Genomic DNA, 23,560 nt, shown 5'->3' with positions numbered 1-23,560 from the left:
TGAGCTGAACTCATTGACACACACAAGAACATCAAATCCATGTAGATGTCTTTACACATTAGAATAAAATAAAACGAAATGGCCAACGAAACACTAGATTTAGCAAACAGACATTTATCTAATTAATAATCACACAATTGAAAACACGTGTCATCGACCAATGATATTTAAATATATTCGTAATAGAATGTTCTCGTCGTGGCATCATTACTGAGATTCCCACTCACCGACGGACTAACTTGAATTTATTAAAGGTTTAGTCTAAAAACGGTATACACCTCCGGAGTTCAGCTGACGTCAATACATCTCCATTACCAGAATAATAATTAGATACACTCTTATTACAAATTCTTTTGTAATTACCATATATCGTCCACCAATATGTGATATATTATGTTACACGCATCATGATTAAATATATCTTTGATGAATTTCGCAAAATATCAATCTACATAGTATGTCCTTGATCTCACGTGACATGATATCAAAAAAGTCCTTCACCGAAGACGAGACCACAAAGGTCATCTGACATTATTCCTAAATGTAATTTACTAAAAAGCTTTCATATTCTGAATAATAACCGAGCACTCATTGTAAACATTGTAAATATTAATAATTTATCATGTTCAATATTTGTAATAATGTTGGCTAATGACCATAGCGCTGTTGAAGCCTGTGAATTCGCACAAAAAAAAAAAAATAATAAATAATGTAATAGTTTTAGAAAGAAATTTTTTTTTTTAATATTTTAAAATTAACACATTAATAATATATAATCATTATGTATGTTTAATATTTCCGTTATAAATTCAGCATAATTCACCTAATGAATTAAAAAAAAAAAAAAAAATGATTCACATATATTTATTTTATAATGGGAATAACAACGGTAGGTTAAATATTAATCGCACCTACTAGAAAGTAATATTGAAAAATAAACTTTGTTAACCGTAAAATTATGACGTGTTAATTGATACCATTAAGCCACGTTGGAGTTACGTCGTAACCGAAAATTGTTATGTATGTAGTAAAAGTTTAACTTATTGAGAGTAATTTGTACGTCAAAACTTTTACGAGCATTATTATTTCTGTGGGTTTCACAAAAGCGTTAGAACCGTTTCCATTACGTGGAATAAAGATTGTTTGGTGGTTATAAAAATAAGATCGAACCTCTTGTGTGTGTGTGTATCAAACAATAACAAAAACACTATTAAAACGATGCAGTTTTTCTTACAATGCCTTTAAGAAAGCTCGAGCAATTCTCAAGAAAAGAATTGAATAAAAAATAAATAAACTTTATGGTGGCATCATCATGCTATCTGGAGAAAAAAAAAATTCATATTCACTGTTGTAGGAAACATCAATAGAAAAATGTTGTTATATTGGTCCATATACACATTTCATGATTTGCATTGTGTTCAAGTTTATTTTTCGGTTCTACCATAATCTATTTTTTACATATTGTTTTTAGCCACACATTTTTTCAATTGGTAAAAGTTCTTCAAAAGTTTTCCGTAGTGTCTTGACAATCCATAGAATTTTGAACACAGTTGATAGTATATTTTATATATTTTTGAATTTTTGATAAGTTTAAAAACATATTTGAAAACCTGTGAAAAAAGTATTGAAATGGCCTTATATACATTTTAAACTAAGCCATATTTATAATTTTTAAATAACACAATTTTTAGTTGTTTTGGTTATGAGAACATTAAGGTAATAACATAATAATATGTTGAAACCACTCATATCAGTGAGTAGCGATATCACAACTTAGTTCTTATAGTAGAGTTAAGGTTTAGCAATTCCATGATGTTGTGATTAAAAGTGATGTACAAAAATATATAAATAATTACACTAATACGCTATAATAATTGAATAATTATTTATAAATAATATTTTTTTTTTTTCGATAACTTGAACATTTTTGCGTTTTTTTTACGTTGAATTAACCAAGTTTGACATTATATATGAATTGGTGAATCGTAAAAATGGTTGTCACAAGAACCCTTATCAAAAGTAATATATGTAGATACAAAAGAATGGTGTGGTCTATAAAATAAATACTCACTCGTACGAAGACAAAAATTGTATTCTTCCCCCCCCAATTTTTTTAAATTAATTTAAGTATTTATATAGTATGTCGAAAGTTAGCGGTTTCAATGAAAATATAATACTTATGTTTCATAAATTTTAAATGATTCCTTTACTATATAGATAACGATCCTATCTAGGTATTATTTCCATTTCTATTGTTTTCATAACTAAATATATTTTTGAAAAAACAAATGTACAAATAATATAACTTAAAATGTTTGTAATTCAGTCCCGCTGGAATAGCCACAGCGTGCACATGTTCGTATTACGCTTAATGCCATTTATTATGTTTATTAAGCTAATTTTATTTGATTTTCTCAAAATTCGTCTTATTCGAAAAGTGCTTTTATTGGTTTTACGTTTAATAAGTGTGTCAAAAATGTAATCGATCCCCTAGGGATTTAGATACATTTTTTTAAAGTATTTTAATTAACCATCGAATACGAAAGCTTCTACCGCTATGATAGCACTGACGAACGCATCGCCGCTAAATTCGTTATCTGTTCCTATTTACAAGTAGGTCTGTCTTATCACCATACTAAGCTGTAATTAAGTCATTGAGAATATATGACACAGTTTTGACTGATATAGAAAATGATTCAATCAATGACTGGTCTGTTGTAAATTTTGCCAGTTACAAAGCTCAGTTAGCCACATCTCCAGGTAATTCACCGAAATTAAAACACCCGACTATAAATAAAATAAAATCGACTAATCGTTACTCATTTTTCCAAACTGATGATGATTTTATGTAAATCACCGTCTTGAATACACCGCGTTCTTCGCCGATCTTCATAAAAACCGAAATTGAAAATAAAAAATTGTATACAGTCATAAAATAATATATTGATTCATCCGAGTTTACTAGCAAAAGCAATATATAAGTCCTAACACTTTATCTCAATTTATATCAAAACCAAAAATATTGACTTTCACAATAACTAATCAAGCAGCAAAAATAATTTCGTGTTGTACTCAAAAACTTCCGTCACCCGACTCAAATCGGTTAAATAACCGAAGAAATCGAGCAACTAAGCTTCAAAGTCAAACAATTTGTTAATGTTCAACAAATAAAAAACCTCTACTTACCTGTATATTCTTCATTGACTAATTCCGCCCTTTCTTAAGGACAACAATACTTTAGCCTCAATTGACGTCAAAAAATCCATCACTTTTTGCAAATATTTAAAAAACTACTAATATATATATATGACCTGATTCATGTCATACTAATAAAGTTCAAAAGTTTCTCTCTTCTGCTTTACTCGTGTCTCTTCCTATCAAATCCATTTCTCCAGGCGAATTTCTAACATCAAAAAATATTGGCAAAGCACCAGATTATGATCTCATCACTAACAGAGTGTTAAAAACCTCTCCAAAAAATAGATATTATTAATAATATTAATTAATAATTTCATGTTGTGTTTGTCATATTTTCTATCCGTTTGTTGTAATTCTCATACCAAAAGGAGGTAAACCGTTTCAAACTTTGTTACTTAAGAAAACTTTTGGAAAAATGTGTCCTCAAAAGAATCCGACCTATTTTATCTGATCAAACTTAATACGCAATTTGGTTTTCGATCTAAACATTTGACAATATATAGTGTCCACTGCCTAACCGACACGATTTCCTCTGTGCAATAAATCCTCCAACTTCTGATCTATCCAGTCTTTCTAAAACATAGCTCTCTACACTGTAACTGGTGCCCCACAGTACATGTCTAACAATTGATTTCATAAAGACTTATAAATTAAAAATGTCTCAGATTTCGCTAAACTCCATTACAACCGATTCTATGATAAATTTAACTTAAGTACTAATCCCCTCATTAAAAATGTGGCTACATTATATATTCCCGATAAACCCAGTCACAGGCTTAAACGAAATTGAAATCGTGATTACTATACTATAGCAATTGCAAATTTAATTAATTAATATTAGTAGGTGGTTAACAATGGATATCTTTCGAAAAATGTCTTCAATGTTATATTTTTGTATTATCCAAACTACTAATGTGCTATGATGTACAAATTGATTTAAATTTCTTAGTAAAAAAAAAAAATAATAATAAAAAATGTTTGTGGTTAAATTGTATTATTCTTATTTTTTACTTAAAAATAGATACACACTCTATACAATCGTTCTGCGTTATAGGAGGTACCTTTTATCTATTTGTTGTGATATTTTAAAACCATATATAATATATAAGAATTATTAAGTAATTTAAATACATAATAGCTTAACCATTAAGCAAAAGTCATAGAAGTTTCCTTTTAATCGGTAACGTAAAATTTGTATCTATTTTAAGCATTGGAATTTTATAAAGATAAATTCAGCAACAAATAAAAATATATCATGCAATTTAATAAAATATATAGGTAAATTGTTAAAACCCATATCAATAATTTTTTGATTTAAAACAAAACGTTTTAAAACTTAAAAATATAAAATAATATAAGTAAAAAATAAAAATATAAAGTAGCAATGTAAAGTATCACTATGCGTTTAAAAATACGTATATCAACAATATGCTTGAATAAGACTTTTTTCTGTATTTGAATTTTGTTGTTTAAAACTTTTGGAATAGTTTGTTTCAAAAAAAAAAAAAAAATAATCTTAAAGTTTTTCATTAAAAGTAGTAAATCGTTTTTTAACTTTAAGACTAACATTATAAGTCTTATAACCCAAAATGTTAGTATGTCATAAAAGTAAAGCTTGTACTTATATATAGGTACGTACTTCATATTAGGACAAAATTAGAAAATATATTTTGCTGCAGGTATACTAGTAGAATGTATAAGATTCAAAGACCAAAGTCAATACAATGCGAAATATAATTATTGTTTAATGTTACATTATAACATATTATAGCAATGGCCCTCACGTAATAAACGTGAGGTACTATGAATAATCTAACCTTAGCGCTTAAGTTAAGCACACTTAACGTCAGTAAATCCCAAAGGATAATCACCTGGGATTTTCAGTTATATTTACCTTCCACATCACCATTAATATAAACACTTTAAAGAGAAAAGTAAAATATTAAATTCAAAATGAATTCATCTCTAACGTTGAAATTATTACGTCGTACAATTAATACTATAGCTTATGATTTTCATTACAGTTTGCGCTTATATTAAAATTGGTATTGAGAACCATCTGGCATAAAAGGAGAAATACCATTGAGTATTGACTGAAGTATAATATACGTAATATTGTATATACTTGTACTCGTTTATGTTTAATAAAATAGGACCAAAAATAAGGCCAAAAACATTATGGCATTATTTAGTTATCGGGTGGAAAGAATTTAGATAATAGAAGTTAAGAAAACATTCTAGTTGGCGTTATATTAAAAAAATATATTATTATATTAATCTTTTTTTTTCTGAAATCACGCGATTATAACGTTATCTATGATAATTATTTTAGTATTTTGCGTTCCATTTGTTTCGGATCATTAGTTTATTCTTTCCAAATCAAAATCAGAAACAGTACTTTATAAAATTATAACCATCAATAATCAATAAAGAAAATATGATAATTATTATTTCAATGGTCGATTTTCTACCGTAACCGACACATCAGACGAGTAACCAATAAAGTTCTCAAATTAACATTTTAATTATCTTAGTATACAGCAATGCAGTATTACTTATTTTACATTTAGGCACATCATAGGCCATATGGTTTCATTTTTTGTTTTTTAGAAATTATTTTAAATTAAAGTTTATTAACAGTGTACTTTTTTTTTTTAAACATTTTAAATCCTGAGATAGCTAAATAATGTATAAGATTCACAATGATTATTTATATATATATATGTGTGTATTTTTTCGGCATTTTCTTAGAACATATTTTTTTTTTTTTGTAATTAAAGGAATAGTGAGTTAGTGAGTACTCATAAAGTTTCGGATAGTGCCTTAAGGGTAAAGATGTTTCCGATGTTCATAATGGTTTTTTTTTAAGAGTAATGAAATACTACCGTCAATGGTTGAAAAAATTTATAGAAATATTAGAAAATACAGTTTTTTTTACTGAGTTCAAAATCGTTTTTCGAATGAGATGTTCTCTATTGCTATAAAATGTTATATCTCAATTTATAAAACACTATCCCGGGATTAAATAAATGGAGGTAAATAAATGCCGATAATCTGATTATTATATTATTCTGTATGGGTAATGGGTATCTTATTTTTAATAAGTATATTGATTTCAATTATCGAAGTTCATAATGGTGTAATGTAGCAGCGAATTTGATTGAAAATCAATGTTTTATAATAATATTTAAATAATTATCTATTTGTATCTATATAATATACAACAACAACTATATAGTATAATATGTATGATTACTTTTGTAAATATCAACATAAATATGAAAATAGAACATTTGAACTATAATTATTGAAAAAGTATAGATTTTAATATTGTATTGATGGTATTTTATATGCTGCTGTTGTTGTTGTGGTTTTTTTTTTTATAACATTCAGATATTTAGTTGTTAGTAATATTTCTGAGTATATTATACAATTTATCAATTTATAAAGCTCATTATTATTATTTATTTTGTGATTTTATTAGTATGCTAAATATCTTTAGAATTTAACAACAACAATGGCGTATAAATGTATTTATTCAGCCTAAGGTAAGTTTATATTTGACATTTGAATATTCATTATTTATATAGTCTTCATTAATTCTTACTTATAAACCCAACTGACGAATTTAACATTAAATTGTATTATTTTTGTTTCATTACATTATATGAGCATACTGAGTGTATCACCGTGTTTGTTATATTAGTACACATTCAGCTGTATTTATACTTTATATACACTCCTCTACCCACCTCTAGTCTAAGTATTAAAGCTTATACAACTATTTGAGCATTTTATGAATATTAATAATTTATTCAATTTTTAAAATATTTACATAAATTAGTTTTAGAAAGTATAAAAATGTCTATGTCAGAATTTTATGGAACTTCAAAATAAATGTAATTTATTTATTTTGATATTAGAAGTTTGGATAAACCAAAAATACTATTAAGTATAACCATGAAAAATAATAATTATGAAAAATATTATCATAAAAAAGTATTTACGTGTACAAACATAGTGTAACACTCTGTATGTATAATCGATAAATATTATACATATTGGCTAACTTTTCTAATATTTTGGTAAGTTTAATATTTTTTATTGACGTGCTTAAAACAATGGCTAGATTAGTTTGCGCATATTTTAAAATTTCCTGTTTAAAACCCGAAACTCGTTTGCGCACAAAATAATATTTTATTAATCACTCGTTATTTTAATATTATACATCGCATTCGCATGTGTATAGTATGTGAATTAATTTTTTCCTATTTGCCGAAATAATTAATTTGTTTAACATTTTTACGTGCCTTTAGCGTTTTTTTTTTTTTTTAGAAGATAATCATACTTAAATGTATACAACTACAATGCATGCATAATACTACAAAGTGTATGTACAAACATTATCAATCGGCAACTTATTATAAAATAAATCCATGTTTACTTTGAATAATATGCTTATGACTAAGTTTGAAAGGTATAATGAATGAGTATTTCATCTTCATTTCGTGGAATACAAAATAGTAGTCTGTTATTGTGGAGTACTAATTCCATGTAGGTAAATAGTTTAAATTTGTTTTGGGTTTACTGTACGAGTATATTATTTGCCACTAAAAACAGAAAAAGAAATAGAGCTGAAATATTTTGTAAATTTAATAGCTATGATAAATTACCTACTACACTTGATATAGAGTTTACGACTTCTCCGATTATGTTTTTGCATCGTATATTTTACCTAATTAAAACTTAAACCTATGCCCGTGGGCTGGAAAACCAAATTATAAACAACCAAGTACAACGATTAGAACTGAAGCTTTCCATATGTAGGCATTTTAATATCGAGTACGTATAATATTGTGTTTTAAACTATGTCTAAACGAGTATTAGAGTACCTTAATTTACCTTCGAGAAATACTCTAAGTGCAAACGAGTTATAAAAATGTATAAAAACTAGAATCACCATAAATAATCTTGATTATAATTTTTTTTATAAAAATCTAATGTGGGTAATTTATAGAACTAAGTTATTTAAAAACGTGTATTATAGATGTTTATTTATTTATTTTTATTTAATATTTAAATATATAATTATGTATGTTTAACATTATGTGGGTACCTTTATAAAAATATGTATAATTTTTGGTTGAAAATTAGTTAGAAATTCTCAATAAAAAAGTATTAATTTTAACAGTAATGATTAATACAAAGTATCAACAACAATAATAATAATAAAACCATGAAATATGTCTGTCTTTGAAATTTAAGTATCCGTGGTTATTATTTATTTATTTTTTTGAGTAAAATACCATTTTGTATTAAACATGGACTTATTGTACATTTCAATTTGTTTAAAATTGAAATAGAAATTGATGTTTGATTCAGATTGCACAATAATAATACAAGAAAAATAAACTAGGTAGGTATATAATGTTGGATCGAAGGGGTGATTTGTTTCTGTAAACATTCAGTATTACTATTACCTGATACCGCCTCGGCTTGTGTCGTAATTTAGGCTTGTCGTCTCGTGACGCCATACAATGAATTGACTTGGTTGGGGTACTTTGGTTATATAGCATTTTAGCTCTATAGTACTACCCACATAGTAGAATTTGTCTTTTACTTGTACGCCTCTTTCATCTGTTATTTCCAATTGAGGCACTATAAGAAAAACAAAATTACAATTCTCTTTAAAAATATTAATAGTATATTAAATGGTTTTCAGAAAGTTATATTGGTATATTGTGGTTCAGCCAAATACAAAATATAAACAAGGCTTAAGTTTTACTATACTACATATAGTATTTTATAATTGTATTATCTATGTATATTGAAAGCACAGTGGTACCTTTGAAACGTTTAATACAATATTATATTCAAAACGTTATTAGAAAAAAAACACAATAAAAACCGTATAAATAAATTATTCTTTATAAACTTATAATAAAAATACTTAAAAATAAAATCATATTTCATAATGTTTTTGGTGATCATATAATAAATTGAAAAAAAAGACTATTAAATCATGATTGATTTTACGTAAAATTTGTGTATGATGTAAAGTACCTCGTAGATATGCAAACACAGTTTTGATTTATAAATTGTTTAATAATTTATACACACACTTAATGGTGGATAGCATTAATTCGATTAAGTATAGTTATGTAAACAATGTATTCGTTTGATATGACATTCATATAAACAGTTTTTACTATATTTTTTCAGTATAAATAATTAATTACTTGGTCTTTCAATAGGTTTCTTTTCATCTTCAATTATTAAATTAAATATATGATTTTAATTTTTAAAATAAAATTAAAAAACATAATAATAAATAATTATCTATTTAATTCAACTGAAGTTGCATACAGAGTCGTTTCTACTAAGTTTGTTATTGCAAATAAATGAGAAATTAATACTATTTTTAATTGCATTCACTTAAATAGATATTTATAATTTGAGCATTGTTTTATGTTTTATTTTTTAGTTTTCTATGCATGTTTATTATTAGATATATCTTTTAAGGTTTATAAAAAAAAAAAAAAAATAAATAACAATAAATACTAACCTATTATAGCTAGATAAACGGTGAATGCGATTGGTGGATGAGTTGATACCTGGCATTCATAATGACCTCCATCTCTTTCATTCAGATAAGATATACGGAGTTGCCAATCGTTTGGGTCTTTAAATAAAAGTTCGTAACGCTGATCTGTACTATATACGTGATGGCCAAATGAAAGTAGTTGCATCTTATCACCTGCCCTCCGAACCCATGACACCTGCAAACAAGATAAATGCTATAACAATAATAATAACATGGCGGTGTACAATTCAGTGCTCGGAATGGACAATTACCACAACGGGGCAGCTTGAAATTATTTGTATTTAACAGTACATTTTAACCTAAACATTATAACTAACCGGGTCAAGTCGAAAATTAGTAACTACAAGAAATATCGGACAATTTTATAGGTATATAATTTGTAAAAAAATATAAAGGCTGAATAATAATTTAAAAATATTAACAATAGTATTATTATATTTAGATCTGATTATTCCAGAAAACAAATACATTTATAAAAAAAAGAAAAGAAAAGTGACCACAATCATTTTGATATTGCTTCATATTTTGCATTAAAGGCGGCTTACTTTTATTGGCATTTTCTTATCTAATTTATGAATCGAATGTCAATATTTCATAAGAACCGCGGACAGATGTACTTTTAAGGTTTGAATAAGGTATAAACAGACAATTATTTATGTTTAATTAGGATGTTTGAAATGAAATTATTTGGTTCTCAGAACTCCTATTTACTTAAAAACATAAACTAATAAATATAACTTTAAATGTAATAACTAATAATAATAATCTTTTTATTTTGTTTATTCTGAAAATATTTTAATATTTACAGTATTTTTTCCTGATAATAAATATTAATATAATTCATGAATAATTATTATTAATTATTTCAAAAGTTATTGTAGGTAGATGAACTTTTTGAAAATGTTTTTATATAGGTACATTATTTAAAAGGGTATATTATATCATTTCGGTCATCATTTTTTTTATCATTCAAAGCAATATAAAAATACAACATTGGAAAATCCCGATTACATCACGTTTATCTTTATTGCCATTTGTATCATTAAATGATATTTATCACAAACATTATAATACTTATTTCACAATTTTGTATCCTTTATTAAAAATAATATAACATAATATGATGTTATCATATTATATAATGTTATTATTGCATAATGTTTCATGTAATTTAATCGATTAAATCTAATTTATATACATACTTAATCATAATATAATATATAACTAATTTAAAAAAAAAATCAGTGATGAACAATATTTCAATTGAATTTCCAAACACAAAAATACATGGCTGGTTTTTTTCACTTTAGTTAGGAAATTTGGAGACAAATATAAAATCATTACGGTTCAAATAAAATATATACTGAGGACATTGAATTTACGTTATAAGTATAAAAAAAAATTAGGAGCAATAGATTTTATGCCCGTGGACAAGGTAATTTACTTGTTTGAAGTATTCCAGTAATTTGAAAATTTATAAAAAAGAGATCACGACTTAACTAAAATGTTAAAAGAACAATTACTTGCCAGTTATGTGATAATATATATAGTATATACATAATATATAAAAATACGTAAAAAAATAATATGTAAATGTACTATATTATAGTTAATAATATATAAGACTGTTAAATCTTTTGAATTATAGGGTAATATTAATAAAAAAATTATTGAAATAATATTAAAATAAAATAATGTAATCATAATAATTATTGTATAAATAATTTTAATTGTGAATTTACTTAGCGCTTTAAATTTTATATCGTAAAGCTGAATATTTTTCGAAGTAACTAGTTTAATGTATTAAAATCTAATTTGAACGAGTTAATTAGTTATAAGATAGGTTAAAAGTATTTAAAGTCTAGATGAGCGTAGTAGAGGAATTAAAAAAATACTATTTTATAGGTTATCTCTACGTATGTGTCTCAGCTGCACTTATCTAAACTGAATATTTTAAATAATATTAACTTTTCATTAAAGTTTATATTATTCTTCATTGTTGTATCTTAAATATTTTTTTGTTTACCTAAATAATTTATGTGGTAATGAGTGTTAAGAAAATAATCATAAACATACTTTTATACTTTTAATAATTAAATATTTTATGACCATATCTTAAAATGTTATGCATTTCTTGCTATTTTTCAAAAATATTTATATCTGATTTTTAATAGATGACAAGTTTTTTTTTTATTATCAATATAAATATTAAATGTTGTATCTTTTTAGTATTAACTATTTGATGATAATATAAAACAATAAACTGTTGTGGTTTTAAAGATATATGTTTATGTCAACAAAGAATTTTAAACGATTAATCTGTATCTTATAACATCATCACATCAGTCACACAGTCACAATGTTTACTATATAATGACTCGTTTTTAACAATAAGGTAAAGCAATTATTTTATTTTAAAAAAGAGGTTCAGTATATTATTTTTATACGGTTACATTATTATGTTAGAACATGTGTCTATTTTATGATTTCGACTGAGCAAATCTCATAAAATAAGAATCATATTAGACAGTTCGTATATTAATATGAATAAAAAAAGAACTCTCATTAATGAAAAATTATAACAAATTTAAAAAAATATATATTTGAATGAAATTTACACTACGTCAACATTTTTTGAATTATAACTTAAATGAAAAATAATTGTATAAAACAGCGACCATATAGTGATTTATATAAATGTAAAGATCACATTTAATTTCTTGTCTATAAAAAAATTATATATAACTACTTAAAGTACAAGTTTGTTCAGTAGCGTCATTTAGGGGTCAAGGTGAGCATTTGTTGACGTCTTATTTTAAAAGAAGTCAATTTGAAAAAAAAATTATGATTATTTTTTTAATATTGAGGAATCTAATATAATAAAATATAATAATATTGTGTAGCTACTGGAAAATTTTTGTCACGATATTAATTATGATGTATTTTAGTAGTGGTTTTTTTTTAGTTGGAATATACAACACGTATTATATTATAAACGCGTAGCCTGGGCGGTGTATGTAAATAATGTGTAAAAGAACATGTTTGGTATAAATTAAATTTTTTATTGTGACAGACATTATTATTTATTCTTCTTCTTATGTTGATCGGATAGACGTTGTAATATTACATAGGTATATGATATCCACAAAGTCTTCTATGCAAGCATGTACAATAATAATATTAAAAACTTAAATAATTTGATTTAGAAAATTCATTTTTTCATTCCAATACTGTTATAACATTATAAGTGTCAACTGATACAATAGCAATTTCCAAAACAAATCAATTACTCTTAAATGTATACAATTTATACGGGATTGCTAAACAATCTCCGATAGTATTTAATATATTTTTTTTTATTTCAGTTAAATTTAAGAAGTCGTATTTATAATTGTTATTTAATTTGTAGAAAAAAATCTAAAACCACACCACTCAGGTTGGTATTATATTTATTTAGCTTCTTAAATTGTTTTTACCATTAAATGTGGGCTATTTTTTCCTATGATAATATTTAATAATTTATGTAAAATGGGAATTGTATGAAGATACTAAAGCTTTTACAGTTATATCAGTTGGCCAAAAATGTTGCCATCCTATTGAAAACTGAAATTACATTAGTCGGTTTGGTATAAATTGCACAACATACTTAATGTAAATTTTAGTATAGAGTATGATATTGCACGGTGCATATTGAATGCTAATATGCTATTTAATATAACGTCACCGTAATTTGTGGGTATAGACTAGAAATAAATATTTTAAAATATAACCAGTTTGATTAAGTAGAGATATATATTATTGTGCAGTAAATTAAATCTATCGATTTGTAAATATAATATTACGTACAGTTTTTAACCATTATCAAAACATTTAAAAATTATGAACTCTATTATATGAAACGCTTTAATATATTCTGTACGTTAAACTAGGTACAATATACTGTAAATCTTTATGCACATGACATAATTGTGTACATATAATATATTTGTATCAGAAAAATACTAACTTACAGTTAACATTGGAAATTCAATTTAAATTCACAAGACATGATATAGTTAAAAAAAATAATTTGAGCTATGTTATATAATTTAAACTATTTTATATAACTAATTTAATTATTTATTTCCATACTTGTAATATTTTAAGTTAGGTAGGTATACTGTTTAGGTACATAAAATAAAACAAAGGAATGTACAATTACTTATCTGTGAGTAAATTGAACTAAAATACATAATAATTTGTAATGCAATTTGATTGGAGATTATAAAAACTTAGTGTAGTATACATTTTAATGATTAACTTTATTTAACACTTAATTAATCTTTGTTTACATATTAAAAATATCATGTTATTTATAAAAAATAACATTATCAAAAAAGAAAGGTTTAATATTTTGTGATTTTATGAATTTTTGTTATTATTATTTTATTATAATAGCATAACCGCCATGTTAACTTTACTTAAAAGTTTTTTTTTTGTAAAGTAGACATTTATGAATAAAAAAAAATAATAATTTATTATGGCATAAGCGCATATTAAAAAAGTGACTAATATTATTAATGATTTACCGAAAAGCATAGATAACAATACATTTGATATAGTCTGAATAAAAATTGTTAAAGATATAAACAATTTTAAGATAAAAAATAATACGAAAAAAGATTATAAAACCATAAAATAAAAATAAGCTATTTATCGCTTACATAAATATGGATTCCTAAATAATATTGTTAAAATTATTACAAAAAAAAGTGACCGTCGAAATAATATACGGACATTTTCTATACTACACATTTTAATCTATGATAATTTATTGATAATTGAAAACGTTATCAGCTGGGCAAGAGGGTAGTAAATCTTCTTTAGGCAGTCGGAGGAATAAATACATTCTAGAAAAGGGTTGTAGGAAAATGGGTCTTATGGCCTTAATCGAATCAGGGTTCCATTATGTGGGCGGTTCATAAAATCACCAACTAACAGTTTTGTTCATTGCGTTCTATTGTAAATTTGTGAGTTGTAAAACATATCGGTGTTAATAAAATGAAGATGTGTATATTAGGTACCTACTCAACAATGATTTTACGATACTTAACTACTCGACTAAAATCATAAATTTAATTAATGGTAAGTACTTAGAAGAAGTATAACGGGACCATTACCATTGTAAAATTAATCATATTGACAGATTTATCGTTTTTAAACATATTATGGATGTATTATTAAAATGAGTTTAAACTTATATACTCTAATTTAACAAAATACAATTTTATTAAAAATAGATTTTAACTAGGACGATTTAGGGAAAATAATAATAATATATTTTTTTAATAATACGTTTTACATTCATTCAAATACAACATTACTTATATGTGAGCGTGACAAAATAATATTTTTACCTTTTATTAATTAATTTATTTTTTCAGAGTATATAGATAACCATTTTGGAGTAAGTTCATCTATTCGCGTAATTGCCGTATACTCTAATAATTACGTTAAAATTCCAATTTTTTTTTTGTCAGATTATACATGAAAATTAATATAATCTTTTTATTTTGATGCACCAAATTACTATAACTATATTTAATTTTGCATTGAAAAAATAACTTCAAAGTGAAAAATCATTTAAGTATAAAATCAAATAGCTATAAAAGGTTATAACAAATAAAAACGTATGATTTTAAAATCAATACATTCATCACATATCAAGAAAATACTTAGTGTACCCATTACATTATTTAACGTGTTCAAGTAGAGTATCTAGAGCGTCCTTTTACTTAGCACCTATAACTTAAATAATTAAATGAAGAATTTCCAATTTAACTTTAAAAACTCTCATTTTCTATAATGTATTTGAAGTAGTACATAATTTGATTTGCCACAGTTGTAATACTTTTAAACTTTTGATTCAGCATGCTAAAATTAAAATTCAAAGTCTGTATTTCAAATGTTTTCGGAATAAAACTTTTTAAGTTTTAACAACAAAGAGATAAGTTGAATACAACAATAAATTTATAACCATTTACGATAATTATGAAAAAATGAAATAATCTATTTCTGAATTTAGAAACTAAAAAAGTATACTCTAAATAATCACATTTTCAATTAATGTTATACACAATATTTTACTAAGAAATTAAATCATATTTTTTAATTAACTATATTAGCTGTATAATTAATGGTTTATTATTAAAAAAAAATATTATATTCAGACACAAAAATAACTCATTGTAAAACCATAATATTAGATGGTATAGAGTTTGTATAATCAAATGTGTTTTTATCTTTTTATTATTTTGTGGCTGTCGTCACATTTTGGAGCATTAAAAAAGTTTCGGTCTTCAACTTTGAGGGTGTTAATTGGTAAAATTTGTGTCTAGATGTAATATCCTGAAAAAGAGTCTAAAGTAAAAACTTTTCAGTATTTTTAAAAATAATCAAGAAGAGCAAACTAGAATTTTAACACAATACCAATTTTTGACATTTTCTTACATTCTTACTCATTTAGAGCGCTTTATTTTGAATTATGCTTTACATTTTATCTATCTATAGCTGATTATTGTTGACTCATTTTTTCTGAATATTTTTTATTATTTAAATTAAACAAACAACAATGATTGTTTTTAATTCGTTGAAATACAATTAATTATTATAGGTATTAATAACCACTGAAAACGTATAAAATATTTTTCAGTATGAAACAAAGCTTCTAATTGTTGATATTAAATAGTACACATATTTATATAAAATTCTTCAAATTAAAAAATCTAATTAGGTAATGAATAATACTAGGTGTATAAGTATATTAAAATTATAAAGATTAACGTGTTTATTATTTTTTTTTTTTATAAAACCATCTTATATTATATTATTTAATAAAACAAAAAATGTATACTATACGATTGAAGTAAAACCAAGTTAGATAATACTTGTTAGAACATTCACACAAATATGTTTTAGAAAATAATTTTCACTCTGTCAATATTTTATACTCTATCTCTGTCTTAAAGTCACGAGAGGTTTGTTTATTGTTTGACTCGAGAAAAGGAAAGGCAAGTCGGCAAACACAATTATTGTCATCCTCATATTTTTTATACGTCTGTGATCCGTTAATACCATTCTGACCAAAGTAAACGAGGCGGATCGAAAGCCCAACACGAAGACACATGGATATTGATGGAGAGCGGATAACCTGTTCGATTGTCATATGCTCCAGAGGCTATATAGTAAGAATGACGTCCGTTAAAAAATGTATTTCCTACCAATGTCGTCAAATATTATAAAAAACGTATATTTTTTTTATATTTTCTATTATTTTGAATAAAATAATATAAATCAGAATTGTTGGATCTTTATGAAAATATTAAATCTTACCTACTGCGTAGGCTATTGGCTATAAGTTATACTTGAAATTTTATTTACTGCAACTCACTATAATTTATACTCACGCAAAATAACTAAGTAAAACGCACAGCAAATAATCAATAATATCATATTTGGTATAATATGATTATTTTAATTTACATAATATTATATTACTGATAAATACATATATTATCGGTTTAGAAATATTGAAAAGTATTACCGATTTGAAAGTCGTACCGTAATACACGTGTACCCACTCATACATTTATTAATAATAATATTAAGTTACAGTATTATAAGATAGTCTTTAATTAGTCATGTCACTAGTATAGCGCATTTTGGTGAATTGAATTAACTGGTTGAAACATCTAACAGTACAATAACTGTCAGCAGATATGCCTCTACGATTATTTCTCGAAGTTAAGTTGCTCTTATTTATAATTTAGAGCATATTATTATTTTTTTTTTATTATTAAAAAATTTTCTATAACCGAAAATATTATTCAAAATAACCAGGGGACTGAGAGAACTCACTTTTGCTGTAAATTATGTTTCGATTGTATATTATGTAACTCGTCATTGTATGTTAATGTAATGAATTTCGTTTTTTTTTTTTTTTTTTTTACTCTAAATCAAACCACAGATAATTGTAATTTTTACAAAACATTTAAATTAGCTTTTTATAGACATGATCATGATATAAGTTTCAAAATATTTTGGCTTTTTCTGAGCTTTTTATAGACATTTCAAATTTTCAGTAGTATCTCATTTCTTTGACAAAAAGAGGCTAATAGCTTAGCTATCAAAATCATAAATTGTGTTAGTGAATAACTGCACTTTTGTCTATACATAAATACAATATTACACACCTATAAAAAGTACACGGTTAAGCTTAAAATCTAGATTAATTGTTACTTACGTTGAGCATATGTGTATAGTTACAAATAAATTGTAATAATAGTAATATAGAAAGTATCCAATTAAAAATAATTAAACCAGGTAGTAAGCGGTAAGCTGCATGTATAATTTTAAGCATGTAGTTATTGGTATGGTCGTTTATTATTAAAGTATATTACATAATTGAATATTAGACGAGTACATAATTTATCATCTCAATCGAGATCGCTGTTAATATATACCAATGTATAGTATAATTTTAATCTTTAGTCAAAGTCGTATATTAACTATTACACTATTGTTCAGAGTATAATATCGTTTAAAATGTAATTTCTAACTAATTTATATTATTTCATTAAGAAAAAAAAAAAAAAAACGTTGTTGGAAACTTTGAAACCCCTAACAGTACACATAAATTTAGAATTCTAGACTGGAAGTCTTGTGTAAAGTTTATAAAGTTGGTTGGTGGTATGAATGTCGTACAGAGAAAACCATTGTATTCGATCGAAAAGGTCTGATTGATTACGCGTGCAACGAATTCTGTCTTAGCAAAGCGTTCTTCTACTATAAATCAGACTGCATCGAACCCTAAAGACTCGTAACCGGAGATTACTACTGTCTTCCATACGGACCAATGAAAATTTATCTTGTCACACGCAAATATATTCAGTTTGAGTTTTGAACGTATAATTGCTAGATAGTAATCTTTGATTCGTTTTTAGTAATATTGATCAGTAATTTCGAATTAAAAAATAAATTATAATAATATCATAGTTGACTGCTTTATTATTGTTTTTTTTTTTTTAAAATTATAAAATATAATGTTATATTCGATCAAACTACATCTAACGATGCTATATTACAGGAAATTTTGGGTTTTTGGGCAATTATGTATACCATTTTTTTTTTTTTGGACAAGTAACTAAAATAAGTCAAACAATATTTTGAGTAACTCGTGTACAATACCATTACCACTAAGCTGCTTAAAAATATTTTTAACATTAATTTTAAAATGTCCAACTTTTTAACTTATTTACAACTTCATTTATCGAAACCTAAGAAAATAGCTTAAATAAATCTAATTTTCTGCCAAATATTTAAAAAAAAATCATCTACTTTTTATGTTTTAAAGTCTCATTAATAATTCTTATAATAATAAAAACTATTTACAAATAGAAGAACTTAATGGAATAAAGACGGAAACTTTCAATAGTTCATATACTAATAATACACCTTAACATATTAAGATTTTTGAAAATTTTTTTCATTAAACAAGCAATTTATATAATAATATGATATATTCCATCCAAAAATATTAGTTAGGGATATGCATCGTTGAAACATCAAATAAAAGTACAATTGTTTAAATTCTGAAGTTATTATATTGTACGATATTTCGATTAATGTTTGTACGTCCTATAGTATGCGTCATTCGTACCATGTACTACGTTTCATAATACATTATAGCGCATGATTATTATTAAAAAGGAAAAGTTCTTATGAAAAAAATAGTTGCACTATATTATGTCACAGTTTGCAAATAAAAATGTCATTTTAATATAAACGTCAAACACAAATTAAAAATATTCGTTATTCTAATTCCCGTCATATTTACCGTTTTGTCATTTAAACGGTTCACTTTGCAATGGAGGTCAACGTTTGCTCCAATTTGGACTGTGACGTTGTTGTGGGTAGATGTTTCATCAAAATATGGAGCAACTTTATCTTCTTCTGTTGTCGGCGAATTGCTCGTAGTAGGTTCCCATAAAACGTGATTGAGTAATGCTTCAAGATTTCCATCGTTTTCAAATGTTGCTCCTAAAACAATACATCGAAATATACATTTTAGTTTTTTCTAACTATTATTATTATGATAAGGTACATGTTTATTTTTTTAAATTTCTAAATGCATTTTTCTAAAAAAGACCAGACAAAAAATAAGTTATCTCAAAATAATAACGAATGAATAAAACAAATTATTTAGAAATACGATTAGTAATATAATAGTATTTCAAAAGTGTTACTCGGAAACCCGAGTTAACGGACACCTGTTTATAACAGATACGTCTCTCGACTGGAAAAATGATTAAATCCTGACAATAAGATAAATATTATAATGTATTTCAATCTTTCTATTTCAGACATGGACAGTATTTTTTCTCCCTGTACTATGAAAAAAAAAAAATGTTCACTGGGATACAGCGTCAATTTTTCTCAATGTTAATATTAATAAGTTTATAGTGTCATATTTTATTTATTCCTGTCTACAACTTTCCTAATTTCAATTCTATTATTTGTGTCATGTTAATTATTATAATTTATTGTTTATTTTGTCTAAAAATAAAATAAAACCAAATAAGTGACTCATTTTTTATTGTTTTTCAAAAAATATATTTGAAAAAAAATATAGTCTTTGAAGTTTAGTTTCCTTCCTAATGTTTTCTTATAGTAACATTTATCAACCTCTAAATATTTTTTATTTTTATTACCTCCTAACTACTTAGTTATAAATATGATATTATTTTTATTTTTTTAATGTTAAATTATAATAAATAATTTAATTTTTTTTTAAATTTACTTAACTCTTACATTTTATAAAAAGAAAATTAAACAATATTTAATTATACATAGATTTAATTAGTTCCTTTATTATTAATTATTTTGTGGTATAATTCCTATAGTAAAATAAAGTGCGTACAAGTTTTTTAATTCTTGAATTAAACTTGTTTAGGCAACTACCGGTTACAAAATTATCTACGATCAAACATATCAACTATTCGGAAAAAATTTCCATATTGGGTTAAATACAACAAAGATACAATAATATAATTATTTATAGGATAGAATGAAAGTCTAAAAATATTTATGCGATTGATAAAAACTTAGTCTAATATTATTCTATTATAATATAAGCAAACAGGATATTCGTATGTTCCTAAAATATAACTGTAATGATTTAAAAGTTATATTATACAGTACAAATTTAATTGTATACAGATTTTATAAAATAAATATACATTTTTTTTCGAAGCTTGATTGTCCGTCAATGGGCGAAAATGTATTTATTCATATTTCAAAAATAAGGTGATAATATTATATAAATCAAATAATGACAAAAACATGAACTGTTGCAATAAGTGATCTGATATGGCTTTAAGCAAGTTAAAGCAATTTATCATTTCATTTATTTTGTTTAAAATATAATATATCAGTTTGTGTTTGGCATATGACTGATAAGTACGGAATTTGTAGCTTTCGTATCTTTAATACTGTCTCAAACGTACTTCGTGTATTATGCATGTCAAACGTATTTTCAAGATATAACACTTGCTATATATGTTATAAACTTATAAACAAATAAATGTCTGCTCAATCGTCTCAAATCATTTCTTTAAGAAATATATATAAGAATCGAATTCTGAAATCTATTTTTTTTTTTTTTTGTAAAACAATGATAAGGAGAGCTTGTCTTATTTTTCTTTATCGTCAAACATGCTTAATATTAAATAATTAAAAATCATAATATTATACATCATATTGTATCATATATTCATATATTCATATAGGTATTCATCTTATTTGTCTTTGTCATTTCTAAAAATAATTTAACAACACAATTTCATTAAATATTTTTAGAATGAAGTAAACAGTCTCATCAAATATTTTACTATGTGACAGCTAAACTATGCAAATAGTTTTTCGAAAAGTACACTAGTCTACATGTCACGAGTGACAATTCAATTTGTTTAGCTATTTCTAAACTTCAGCATGTACCTACACGTAAAACACGTTTCATTATTCTAGTTATCTCCATTCGTCATACTATTTGGTATACATTTCGAATACGAAAATAATATGCCTTGTACCTACCTTGAAAATTTAAAATTTCATTGACAATCGCATCAAATTTGAACTCATATTTAAAATAGTTACAATTATACTTTAATATAAATGTTGAAATATTATACTTATACCAGACATGTTTTACACAAAGAAGTCTCTATAGATACCGCATTCAAACGTAATGGATATAATAATAGAAACGAATATGTGAACATTTTTTATTTATTTTTCTAGTCAAATACATGGTTTGTTAAAGTATAAAAAGTGCATTTTTAACTTGCAAGTGGATTCATGTATGATTCAATGTTGTCCATGCAGTGGTGCAAACATAAAGTAGTACGCTACATTTGAATACAACAGATTTCAGTATAGAGCAGATATAATTTTATGTTTTATAGAAATGCATAATCATATTACAATATTGTTTATATACATCTATAATTTATAATATTTTTTTTTGTCCATCAACATTTTACAACAATAACTATTTTTTTCGAACAAATAATTTACATAATACACTTTTGAATGTATCGATTTATTGTTAAGAAATATTATGTTAACTGACTAAAAAAAGTTTAAATATTTTTTTTTCTTGAAATTATAAAAAATAACTATATATGTGTGCAGTGATTTTATTTAAAAATAAAATAAGGATCAGTAAACATGTATGGTTTATACATTTAGTTACATTTGATATAATAATTTATGATTACATATTTAAATTTGAAACACGTGTTAAATCGACTGTTATGAACTTGCTTATGTAATCAATCGTTATTGTATGAAAATATTCAGTTCATTAAGCTGATGGGGTGTTTATAAAACATAAATTTATGTATGTAAGAATAATCTTGTAATAAACATTTAAATGAGTTTGTTTCATGTTTGTTTTTTTTTTACAATAATACGTTATTTATTATGTAAGTATAATGATTATTGTATGGTAATATTATTCATGTTTATTAGTAATTTGTTAAGGTAAATGTATTTTTCTTAAATTATAATATGTATGATGAAAATTGTACAATTCTATGATTACATTTATCCAATTGATTAATAAACGAGTAAAATGAAGTAGTTAATAATTTCAACAAATATTTTACTCTGTTTTTTAGTATGTGACATTTTATGAATAGAAGCTAATATTAATATCAATTAAAAAAGTTTCTGCTGATTAAAAGTGAATATTGGTTTTTTTTTTTTTTTAGTTGCTAGAACTATGCTTGAGAATCTTCCAGGACATCTTAAAAGAAATAATGCCGTGGCTTATTCCAGTAAACTGAGACAGATGAAGTGTCCTTTATATGAGTTTTTTGTATTCATTTTTCAACAACATATGCCAAAAATCTATGAATCGTATATTACAATTCTAGAAAAAAAAATGTGAGTGAACCTATACTAGATATTAAACATACATTTGTGTTTATAATTTTTTTACAGTGTTGTTAATAAATTAAAAATTATGCATGGTAATATAGAAAAGAAGTATTTTTGGTAATTTTTAAAATTAATAATATAAGAACAAGACAATTATTAAAATAATATTTATATATATAGCGTTTCAATATAAGTGTTTAAGTTTTTATTAAAATTAATAAAAAACAATTTCTTTTCCTAAAAAAAAATTATTTAAATATAAATGTATATATATGTTAT

The 23,560-nt window shown here is 24.5% G+C and overlaps 1 protein-coding gene across 2 annotated transcripts in view; it reads right to left on the bottom strand.

The window, feature by feature from the left end:
* Window positions 1-23,560, bottom strand: part of LOC132917711 (basement membrane-specific heparan sulfate proteoglycan core protein-like) — a 135,144-nt gene that overhangs the window by 11,630 nt on the left and 99,954 nt on the right. For both annotated transcript variants that reach the window (XM_060978582.1, XM_060978580.1), the window contains 3 exons: window positions 19,677-19,879; window positions 9,764-9,977; window positions 8,679-8,856 (listed from right to left, as the gene is read on the bottom strand). In XM_060978582.1, the coding sequence (XP_060834565.1) occupies window positions 8,679-8,856; window positions 9,764-9,977; window positions 19,677-19,879 (595 nt within the window). The remainder of the gene's footprint in view (window positions 1-8,678; window positions 8,857-9,763; window positions 9,978-19,676; window positions 19,880-23,560) is intronic.

The sequence above is a fragment of the Rhopalosiphum padi genome, chromosome 1 (assembly GCF_020882245.1).
Source record: "Rhopalosiphum padi isolate XX-2018 chromosome 1, ASM2088224v1, whole genome shotgun sequence".
Classification (NCBI taxonomy): Eukaryota; Metazoa; Arthropoda; class Insecta; order Hemiptera; family Aphididae; genus Rhopalosiphum; species Rhopalosiphum padi.
This window is presented reverse-complemented; position numbering and strand designations above follow the sequence as displayed.